At 44.7% G+C, this 11,582-nt stretch overlaps 1 protein-coding gene across 10 annotated transcripts in view; it reads right to left on the reverse strand.

The window, feature by feature from the left end:
• Positions 1 to 11,582, reverse strand: part of LOC106747522 (histone deacetylase 5) — a 114,144-nt gene that overhangs the window by 5,122 nt on the left and 97,440 nt on the right. For 9 of the 10 annotated variants that reach the window (XM_014625108.1, XM_014625109.1, XM_014625111.1 and 6 more), the window contains 9 exons: positions 9,486 to 9,611; positions 8,552 to 8,634; positions 7,542 to 7,651; positions 4,266 to 4,400; positions 3,383 to 3,480; positions 3,127 to 3,264; positions 2,427 to 2,715; positions 1,728 to 2,165; positions 889 to 1,158 (listed from right to left, as the gene is read on the reverse strand). In XM_014625108.1, coding sequence (XP_014480594.1) covers positions 889 to 1,158; positions 1,728 to 2,165; positions 2,427 to 2,715; positions 3,127 to 3,264; positions 3,383 to 3,480; positions 4,266 to 4,400; positions 7,542 to 7,651; positions 8,552 to 8,634; positions 9,486 to 9,611 — 1,687 coding nt within the window. The remainder of the gene's footprint in view (positions 1 to 888; positions 1,159 to 1,727; positions 2,166 to 2,426; positions 2,716 to 3,126; positions 3,265 to 3,382; positions 3,481 to 4,265; positions 4,401 to 7,541; positions 7,652 to 8,551; positions 8,635 to 9,485; positions 9,612 to 11,582) is intronic. The other variant, XM_014625115.1, reaches the window with a different exon arrangement.

Consider the following 11,582-nt stretch of genomic DNA (forward strand, 5'->3'; position numbering starts at 1 on the left):
GGGATATTTAAGGATAAGATATAGCGAAGTACACAAGTACTTGGTTCTTGTATTCTTTGTTTAGCTTGATGCCTTGTATATATCCCACTTGTTTGGGACATACGGCATTTTTAGCGTGCAGAATTTATGCCGCAGCATACAGACGCTCTCTAAGGAAGCATTTTGGGTTTGGTTTATACAGTAAATATTGCAAATGTTATTGTATTAACATCCGTGAGATAAAATTTTTATTTATGTTAAACACTTATAAATTACTTTTACTATTACTTTCCGTATATTTATTTCTCACTCTTATATCCTAATCAACTTTTTACACATACTTCACAAGTTACTGTATCATTTTACGTTTTATTTACAAATATTATTGTAAATTTTTGTAAATATTTCATAAGCCAAATTTCCCACTCATGAATAGTCGTACATCCCACCCCCATGGGATATATAGCCAAAATTACAAGGGTGTCTACAAGTTTTTTGCTAAATATAAAAAGTAAACCTATTTCGTATTTCCATTTCTTTTTACAACAGTAGACAATATACAGTTTTTTATTTGTATAGGTTCATTTCCCTTAAACATAACAGATTACTCGGTAAATTCAGTTTCCCTTAGATGCGGCGTACATATCGGAGTTACCCAAGATTCATCGACTCGTTAAGTCCAACAATTTCGTAATTTTGCAACTAATTACCAGCACCGGGCTCTTATTCGTCTCTTGCGATTGCTCAAGGTTCCCGAGAGCCTTAAATATAGATTTTCTTTATTTGATCATGCGAATTCTAACTTGCCAAGATTTCTTTCTTTCTCTTAATTCTACACTTCCGAAGGTGGAAAATGCAATTGGTTGTACGACAGCGCGTTACGCGAGTGAGGAATAAAAGAGAGCTCACCGAAGAGAAGAGCGTGCGCCTCGCTGTGGCACGTTTGAATCTCCTCGAGCGTGGCCTTGCGCGAGCGCACTCGGTCGCACCGCTGCAGCAGGCCGGTCTCCGATAGTCTAGCCCAGACGCTCTGCAATCTGCCGCCGTGCTCGGGATGACCCCTGACCGTTTCACCGCAGACGCACGCGTGCTTCAGCATCAACGGATCGTAGGCTAATCCCGTGGTGGGTCGGTGCGGGGAGCCGCGCGCGAATATGTCGCCGCCGCCACCCTGGGGACCTTCGTGCAAATTCAAATTACGTTTCATGAGCCAAGGAAGCTGAAGCCTAAGCCCTTTGGAAAATCGGATTAAACCTACACGCGCGTTTAATCTAGCAAGCGCGCGAGAGTGTGTGTGTGTGTGTGTGTATGGTTTGTAGATTCTGAGATTAGGTCTTCATCGGATATTCTCTTCTCCGTTCCGCGAGCAGTCAATAAATGAAGACCGTTGAAAAAGACAGGAAAGGTAAGAGCTTTTGCAGAGGTAATGTAATAACGTTAAATTAGCAATAAGCCTATTTATTACTAATAAATCAATTTATTGCGCTCTTATTGGCTCTTCCTCCTGCCTTTCCTTGATTTGTTATCAATAGAGCCAGTCATTTGAAGATCGTTAAGTTCATTCAACGTGTGTCAGAAAGGCAAAGCCAAGCTGTGTTGTATGTATGTATGTATGTGTAATGTAAACAGAGCACGCGTCAGTGAAGTAAGTGAGGAAACCGAAAGCTCTGAGGGGGCACGTCACTGCACATCTACACGGAGAAGCGAAGGGTGTTGAAAAGGGCAGCCTTTCGACGGCGAGGCTTTACCTAAATGCACCAGCGGACTCGACAGCGCTCTCGAGAGCGGCCTGGCCGACTGGGAGGTCCTGCTGCCGCTGTAGACGGTCGACTCGTTCGTCTGCAGGGTGTGCCGCATCATGAGGTCTCTCTGCTGCTGCAAGAACTGCTCCCGGTCCCTCTGCTGCTTCGAGATCTCGCTCTCCTCCGGGTGGTCCTTCTTGCCGGTGAGGTCGATCACCTCGGACTCCTCGGTCTCCGGCGCCTCGTCCAGCTGATTCGCCTGAGTCCTGGAGCCGACCCGCGTCAACACCGTCTGGCGGATCTGCTGTTTCAGGTAGTTGTGCGCCTGCTGCTGGTCGTGCAGCTGCTTCTCCGCGAGATACTCCTCGTAGTGGGTAGTCGGCGCGATCATGCCGCCCTGCAGCATCGGATGGCCGAGCGGCAACGGCGCCGATTGCGTCCTACCTGTGTGAAGAGAAGCCGAGAGAAAGTCGCGTGAGTGTCGCGCATGACGCTCGCTATCGGCGACGGAGAGGACGCGTGCTGTGTTTCGCGCGAGAATGGTCCGTCGAGAAACCGTCGGCTGCTCGAGCAAGCTGGGGGCCAACCCAGCGAGAGAGCGGTAAGTCCAGCCTTCGCATGAGACTCGCTTTTCTCGGTGACCATTGTCCTTGGAACAGGGCACGCGCGTTTAAGGGCTTCTACGTAGACAAAGAGGGAACATACTACCTAAAGGCCGGTGACCAGCCTTATGCAGTCTTGCGTGCGCTACTTGTGTATCCGTAATCGGCGCGGTATGGTAGACTGGGTGTTGCCGGCTGCCGCCGACCGGCGGCGCCGGCTCCAGGTTCTGCATCTGCTTGTAGATGTACGTCGGCTCGCCCTCGATCACCGTCAGGGACGGATAGAACGGTAAGGTGCCGGGCAGCATCTGACCGGTGAGCGGCATGCCGAGACGCGCCGTGAACGCGGCCCGCACCTCCGCTTCCGAGACCGGCGCCAGCTTCGTTCCACTCTGCCAAGCAAAACCCTTCAGGGTCAGACCCCGCGCATACACACCAGATCGAAAGCCACCCGAAAATTATGTGTAATTTTATACTATTTGTCGAGAAACTATATGATAATTTACATATACAGGAGTGAGGCTTTTGATAACGAACACCTCGAATAACTCCGAGAAATCGAAGTATTTTACCGACGATTAGATGAGGAAAAAAAAGTTTACATCTACAGGTGTTGGATATGATAATCATCGTTGGTGTGACAATGCGATTTGATAAATTTTGCCTCCTACTTTGATATTTCAAAGATATTCAAGGTGGTAATAGCTACACCTCTCGCTTTGTACGATAATTTATATGTATGATACTTGTAATAATAAATATAAATTGTATCGATCTCATTAAAAGGTATCATCTGTATTTACCGACGAGCTCGACGGCACGTGAGGTCTGCCCAAGGAGATGTTAGGCATGGACGGTGAACTGAAGAGAGAAAGATCCGAAAGGCTGCCTTGCTGACTACTGCTGGTGAGACGTCCTCCATACGCCGGATTCTCACCTTCCTGCGACAAAGATCGGACGAGGCGTTTTATTTCGTCGCAGCTCGAAGAGAATCAACCAGATATGTGACGGTGGTGGGTGGACAAAGAGAGAGAAAGAGAGAGGAAGAGAGGGACTCACCTCTTGTATCGCCGTGTTGCTTCCAGCAGTGGGGCTGGCTTGAGAATTGTTCACGGTCGGCGGGGAGTTAGGCCCGGACTCGGGATTGCTGCCAGAGTCTGAAAAACGCACAATTAATACGTCGAAACCCCCGAGATCCAAGGAGGTACACGCGTGTCGCGTCTCGTTGCGCAATGAACGAACGAACGAATGAACGGATGAAACGTGAAGTAAGGCGAAACAATCGCGCGCGCCCGGACCTCGCACTTCGCGATTGCACTTCAACAACGCGCGAAAACGATGAGAGAAAGAGAGAGAGAGAGAGAGAGAGACCGCGACGGAGACTCAATGAGATCTCCCAGAAATAACGACTCCCCACACGCCCGACGTAACGTACGCAACAACACGAGTACTAAAGTCTCGGCCGCAGCCACGACGAAACTGAATCTCGAGGAAACTGATCCCGACGAGACACTATCCGTATTCGGAAGACGTCGTAAAGAAAGAGAAGTCCGAGGAAGAAAAGACGACGACGATGTCCTTTCTCAGACCCGCGATTTTTCCAGCGCCAAATCCGAGGGAGTCGCCTCCTCCTCGACAGTTCTCGCGATTCTATCTCGCAGCGTCGAATTTACGCAATGTTAATCGGAGATGTTTCGCACATGCTGTTACGGGAGAGTTAGCAAACGTCAACAAAAACGCCACAATCAATTAATCGAACACGGGATGCAACGAAAGAGAGAGAGAGAGATAGATAGAGAGATATATATATATATATATATGTATATATATATATAAATATACGTAATATAATATATACGTCGGCGAATGCTCACGCAGAGGAGGAGAGAACTCATTCTAGGAATACTCAGTCCTCGGAAGCTCGAGTGTGAGAGGAACGTACTTGCTAGTAACGACTTCCGCTTGAGGTGCGACAGCAGGCGGTCCTTCCGGCGTGCCAGGGGTGAGTTTCTCGACGCTGCCATGTTCCTCTCCACGCGTTGTTTTAGTCGCACCTTCAGCAGGTTCGGCTCCGAGGCTGGCCAATTTTCAGCCGGTTGTTAGTCGGTCATTGTCATACCGAGAGATAGAGAGAGAGAAAGGGGGGCAAGGGGCGGTGGCGGCGGAAGGGGTCGGGTTTGGAAGATGGATCAGAAGCACGAGGCGCGAGAGAACACGACGACGACGACAGCCGTCGTCGTCGTCGCGTTCGCTCTCGCTTCGTTAATTACTATTTATCATCGTCGCTTCGCCGGCGCGCACGTGCCGCGACAACCCCCCTCCCCACCCCCTCCCTCCNGTTTTTTTTTCTTTCTTTTTTTCTCGACAATATCGAGGTATCGCTCGGCCCGTGCGTGCGATTTCTTATCGAGTTGCAAGCGCGTGCTCGCGTATCTACGGTCGGCGTCGTGCATGTCGTACCATTCCTCAAATGGAGAGTTTTACATTATTTTCCCTGCCTTACGTAATGCATAAGATGGAAAATCGCAGAAGCAACTTTAGCTATAAGGGTAGAGCAGCGCTGCCATTCACTCACCGGAATAAAAAAGAAAGTGAAATAGTGGCTACTTCCTGGCAGAAAAGGTGGTAAGAAGTGACCTCTCAAACATCAAAATAGTGATCAAAAGTGACATTTCCTGCCAAATTCTAAGAGTAACTAAGGCCATTTAAGCAAAAAAAAAAGTAATACTTATATTTTCTCAAGAGTTGATCTTTGGATAACTTAACATATAGCGAGTTCTTTTCATAGTATTGCATGAAAGTTCAAAACGAGGTAAAATCAGGGGGCATGAAGACATGAAGGATACAAATACGCTTTCGGGGCAGTTTTATTAAGAGAGACGGCAGAAATATATATATATATATATAACGGTAGCTGAGGAAATAAGTGATTTAAAATAGCCTATTTTAATTAGTAACCATTTTAAATGAATACCATTAATAATTAATTTTGGATAATAGTGGTAGTTTTTCAATGACTTGTCAAAAAAAAGTGACTGGATGGTAGCACGCGTTTTATGTGCATATCTGATAGACTAAAAATTGTGTAATAGTAAAAAGTTTCAATATACGCGGAAAAAAAGTTTCAATTAACCCGACAGTGAGTGGATCAAACGGGTTTTGGTTGAAGGAAATTGAATTTTTGGTTCTTATGAGCCAAATTTGATTTTTATAATTTCACTTTCTTCAAACAAAACGCGTTTGGTTTGTTCATTCAATCAAACTTTTTTCTTCATGTGGGGAATGGTACAGCGTACATAACGCCGACTGTACGCGAGTTCGTGGATACGCACATGTTGGCTACCTTCTCGTAGTCTGAGTCGAAATTTTGACGCTACTTTAACGCTATTAACACGTCGACTGCCATGGAGCTCATCGGTGTCCAGTGCTTTAATATCGCCGTGTCTCACTGGTTTACATGTAAAACGTCACTAAATACGTATAACAAATTAAAGATATAATCGATAAGAAATAATAAAACAAGCTAACAAATTTGTGTATCACGAATTTACCGCATTTTTGGTGAATCAAAGCTGTAGTTTTAAACAAATTTGGTTCAAATTTTCCACGAATTTTTCGATTTCCTTCCGGGTAGAAAAAGTCATTTCAAAAAATGTACACGTGTTCGATTAAAATCAGACACATTTACTTCTTTTTTTAAAGAAGATAATTGCGTGCATTTAATATTTCGACTCGGGCGTGTGAGTAAGATTCGTATTAGCACTTAGACTGCCCAGATAGCTTCGAGCGTAAAGCCCATGGGACGCAAACTCGTAACACGCGTAATCACGTATATATAGCCGGAATACAAAATAAACTAGGTGTCCAATGAAAGGATAATAGTATCTACTTCTTCTTTATGTATTTCATATTTTATGTTATCTAATGTAAATATTCTTAATATATTGATAACAAATTATTAATGTAATATTAATATAATAATAAAAACAATTATGCACAGATTGATTTCTAAATGTCACGAAAAATATATGAAAATTTAATCACAAATATATAATGTTAATTTTGTTTTTTAACATTAATATATATTATACAAATGATATTTTATAGTTTTTATTCACAGTATCTCTATAAACCGTTCATAAAATTATCCCTATTTCAGTTATTATAAAAACAGTCACTCATATGTGGGTGACTGGGCAGTCTAAGTTAATAGTCGTTATTTGAAACATTATTTGAATTTGTCTCAAGCGAAATACGCAGTAGTATTGTCAATTTCGATTATTCAGTAGACCCAAGGTCCGTCTATTCCGGTCGACCCGAGTCTTTCAGTACCTGAGTGCGTGGCTAATTTCAAACGTTATTATTATTTGTTATCATTAGAAAAAGAACAAAATTCGTTACGTCTGAAATTAGCCGTACATTCAGTTACTAAAAGACTCGGGTAGTCGAAATTGACAGCAGTAATACGCGGACCTGAATTTAGAATTAGATCCGAGTATTTCAATGGAATCATATGATACACGTGGCGTTACGCTTGAAATCAGCAATTCCACCGGAACACTCACACGCCTAATTATAATTTTAAATCTAAATTTATCTCATTTAAGACGAGTTTCTAAGTAACGACTATTGATACGACCATAAGTCGTGCGCATACATCGGCTGATGTAACGATCGGCGCCGTTAATCGCCGTAATTTCTTTCCGATAGCCGATAATGACGGATGTAATATTACAGAGAACTCGCACGTGCGCGCATTAGCGAGAGAGCGAGCGAACGAAACGATCTCGATTTGTTTTAAGGTCAGGCAGCAAATTAAAATGTCACGTGCACAGGAGGTGGATATTCGCAGAAAATAACCGGGAGTATCCGCGGATAATTAAATCGATGATAAGACGCGTCGATTTGCCGATATACGTGTGTATGCGTTCGTGTTCGTGCGTGTGTGTTTGATGGGTGTTGTCACCGGATAACCCGATCAGATCTCTCGAGTCGAGGAAGGCCGTTTCTTTCCTTCTCTTTTCCGCGTTCGCCTCGGTGTACTCGCGAACAAAATCACGACCACGAAGGAAGCGGACGTCGCGTCGACGCGCAAGCTGCTCTGGGACTTGAACTCGTTTCGAACAGCGGAACACCATGCTTTAGTAGACATTCTATCGACACACACGAGCTACCTGTACGAAGTATGCATGTCACACGACAACACCGGGATAATTACCTGTCTTCCTCAGCGGGAAGTCGTCGCCGAACTTCTCCTGGAGCATCTGCGGCATTCGGTAAGGGTGCCCCGCGTTCGTGGTGCTCGACGATTCCGACTGTGGCTGCAGCCTGCACGAGAAAACACTCGATACAGTCACATCGTAGCTCGACGAGTCGACAGTCCGGGGAAAAGATGCATATTGAAAAAAAGTAAAATCAAATAAAACTGAAATAAAGTGAAATAAATGTATCGACTGTTCTGAAGATGCAAATTAAGCGGCAGCGACGCGATTTGCGCCCAAGTGTCGATCTCGATGCTCGACGTGTGTCCCGCGATCAGCCAAGATTACTTGAGAAATGTCTACTTCGTTATTTTGTCGTTGTTGTTTCTTCTCGAATACCGCCTTACGATCCGGCGAGTACGCGCTCGTGTACACTCGAGACGAAGTTACCATCGGCGAGGACAAGGAAATAACGTCGAGAGCGCATCGGCCGTTGCTAAATGGATAACTGGGCCAGGTTGTGCTATTACCGTTACTTCGTCGGCGGCGCAGAAGAAGACTACGACGACGATCACGCGCCGGCCCATTGAATATCGAAACGATCACGGCGAAATTTCGATTCATCGCGAGCCAGAGTCCAGATAGGCTCGCGTCGACTAGCATAAACTTATGTTCTTCTTTTTTTTTTTAACTAACAGTGTCCCGTATTCGTATCGATATTATCCCGCCGGTCTTTCCCTACTTTCTCAATTAAACAAAAATAAGAAAAATAAAATATAAATACTAGAAGGGTCATATATGATAAAATGTGTCGCGATGAGAAGCTCGATAAAAAATCTCGCGCGAACAAAGTCGAGTTTTAATTGAAACGCGCGATGAAACATCGCCGACTGATACCGCGCATGACCAACCTCGACGCGTTATTTACCCCCCGAAGTTTTATTCGTTAAAAGCTCGATTCGAATTCTCCTCGGGGGGGAATCGTCCCGTCCTCCGTCTATCATCTTAAACGATATCTCTCTCTTACCAGCTTCTGTAGCCGGGCGTGCCAGGCACCGCTCCGTTCGCCGCGGCCGCCGCCTCCCGTTGTTTCTTGTTCACCAGGAAGCTCTGCAATCGTATAAGCCCTTTGTAAATAGAGAACCGTGCTGCTCCTGTGCACGAGATCCAGCGCGTGTTGTTACGCGAGAACTCGGAAAATCAATACTTTGACTGACTAGGTTACTTAAAAGAGCTCTCTCCCGGCCTGTACAAAGTTAGCCCTCCATTTTTCGAATTTATTCATTTCGACAGCTGTGCTGATCTGCGCTAGGTTTGTGCCGCATTGTGCACTCGAATTATAAACTTGTGATACGAAAAATTGCGCGAGAAAAATGAAAAAAACAATTTTTTCTCCCGCTTAACTCCCTTTGGCTTGTGAAAGTAAGATTTCACTGCGAAATCCGTAGTATTTTACTATCTATTATCAACTAAATCCTCAACGAGATTTTACTGATTGCAGTGCTACGCTTACACTGAGAGAACAAAATATCCAACAAATCGAAAATATTTATTCCGTGGGCTCTGATAACGCGGTATTTACTTAAATCTAAGTTTTCTTTTATTTAAATAAAACCGACAATTGCTCTGATAAAAAAAATTACAGATTTCAGAAAGTGTAATTTTCCAAGATGAAATATTTTTTTCACAGGATAATAACATGCGTAACTAATACAAGTAAATGTGTTTATTGCTCGCTGAAGAAATATTTTTCATTTTATAGATATTTTTTCTCTCAGTGTACAACCGATTTCACGGTTTCTCAGTGATAATATATGCCGATACCATTTAGGGAATATCATTGAACCTCACGTGTGAGTACTCGTCGAGCTTCGAGACGTAGTTTCTCGATCGACGACATCGGACGACATTCGCGTTCCCATTAGCGCGAAGAATTAACGGATCCGCGAAGGGGGACTCACCTGAAGGCGTTGCTTGACTTCCGTGGACGCGTTCGCGCTATGATCGTGCTTGTCCTTCTTCCTGAGGGCCTCCAACCGCTCTTTCTCTCGCCTCTGCTCCTCCAGCTGCTTCTGCTGCTCCCAGAGCTGCGAAGCAGATAGACAAAATTGCGTTTCACGTAAGAATCGCATTTTTCATTCGCGTCTTCCACTCACACACACACGCATACACACACGAGTCATCGGGAGATTTCAAGCGAACGTTGGTGCTTGGAACTGTCCAAAGTAGGGGCTCTCGCCGATGCCCGACGGGAATGATCTCAGAGTCCTGATATTCAATTAGGCGAGACCTCACGCGATTACGACTCTGTCTTATGCGGCGGAAGCTCGTGGTCGGGTATTCAGATTCAAATCCTCCCTCCGGGATAGCGCGTTTTAATTAGCTTAATCCGACACGCGCGCGTTTCCTATCTACGCAGGTTGAGTCATCATCATCGTCGTCATCGTCGTTATCACCCGCAAATGACGCGCCTCGATGGCGGTTTTAGGTCGGTCGTGAAACCGAACTGCATTGGTGACCACGAAAAACTCGACGGTAATATTACCTGCAGATGTATGCACGAGTCGCGACCAATTCCCGCAGTCTGTGATATCTCCGGATCGTGTGAAACATATTTTCCAGGTCGGTGTACGACCTATGAAAGAGAGTCTTACACGGCTGATATCGATTTCGCGTTATTTCCCCGGCGATCGCCTCGATCTCCGGTTGACGCATCAAGAAAAACCCCGCGCATAATGCGCACACGGCTGACGTCGATTCCGGAATTTGAAGAACGACGGAGGAATATCGAAACTCGCTGTGTTTGTGTATCTTCCGAGGGACCCGTTTATCGGGTGTCGTGGGGAAGAAAAAAAAACGCGGCGGTTCGATACGCGACGATAAGGTACGCGAAGAAAGTCCCGGTGACCTCGGCAGAACGTAAGCGAGAGCAGAAAATCAGAACCCGGTGTCATCTCCCGGGGTTTCTCGTTTGTTAAACACGCCGAGAGAATAGCGAGAAGGAAAATGAGCGGGGAGAGGTAACGTGTTAATCCACGTGGAGCGGATACATGGAGAAAAAATGTTCGGTGTTTGTGTGACTGTGATCTCACAAAGAAAAAAACTACAATCAAAAGTATTTTTCTAGTAAGTGTTACTACAATGTTTATGGTCATGTTTACACAGCAACATAAAATCTAGGCTACATTCCCCGTTAGACGTGTCGGGAATATCCTTTTTAGTTACAAAGTTGACAGAGCTGTAATCAACTTTGCTGGGTTCCCGTAACGGATCAGCTGATAAGATTCACCGTTTATCTTACGAGCATTTACCAATCGTTACTTACAATCATGAATTTATTACAGTCGTGCATTTATGAAAATTGCATTTGCTTATATCTGACAAATTGTTTTCAAGTTCAAGCGAAAGTGATGAAATAATAAATGTTATTCGTAAGAGTAACAACGGAAATGATATCAGAAGGGGAAAAAAAGTAAGAGTTAACAATTTTATTGAAAGTGTAATTTACGAGTATGATGATAAAGGATTTCGAGAAATTTCTCGTAAAAAGTAAGAATACCTCTCTACGGATGAAATAAATATGAATCAGCTGGCCCATCGGAGCATAACAAAGTTGTGGTCTGTTCTTTGTAGCAGCACTGCTGAACTGGCGCAACTATAAAGAACAGACCATGGTTACAGCGCTACTAACTTTAACAAAGAAAGACATTCTCGACACATCTAACGGAACACACCTCTGATTAGTAATCTACGTAATACCCGTAATCTGTGTTTGCACGATCAGCGTAAAACCGTGATAAGCCCCTGCAAATGATAGTGTTACATGTCATGCAATATAGTTATGACATAATTATTTATGCAACATATAACATTGATAGTCGCATCAGCGGAAACTATTAAACCGGTTTTAACCGTTGTTCACGTAAACGCGGACTAAGGAGGTCACTAAATCGATTTTAAGTTGCCGTGGTCAACAACACCCAGCGATGATAATTTTGCGTGCATTCCGCTATTATTATTTCCCGGGTCGAACCCAAAACACCCGGGGGGGGGGGGGG

Source organism: Dinoponera quadriceps, unplaced genomic scaffold (genome assembly GCF_001313825.1).
Source record: "Dinoponera quadriceps isolate SergipeBrazil2010 unplaced genomic scaffold, ASM131382v1 scaffold2159, whole genome shotgun sequence".
NCBI lineage: Eukaryota > Metazoa > Arthropoda > Insecta > Hymenoptera > Formicidae > Dinoponera > Dinoponera quadriceps.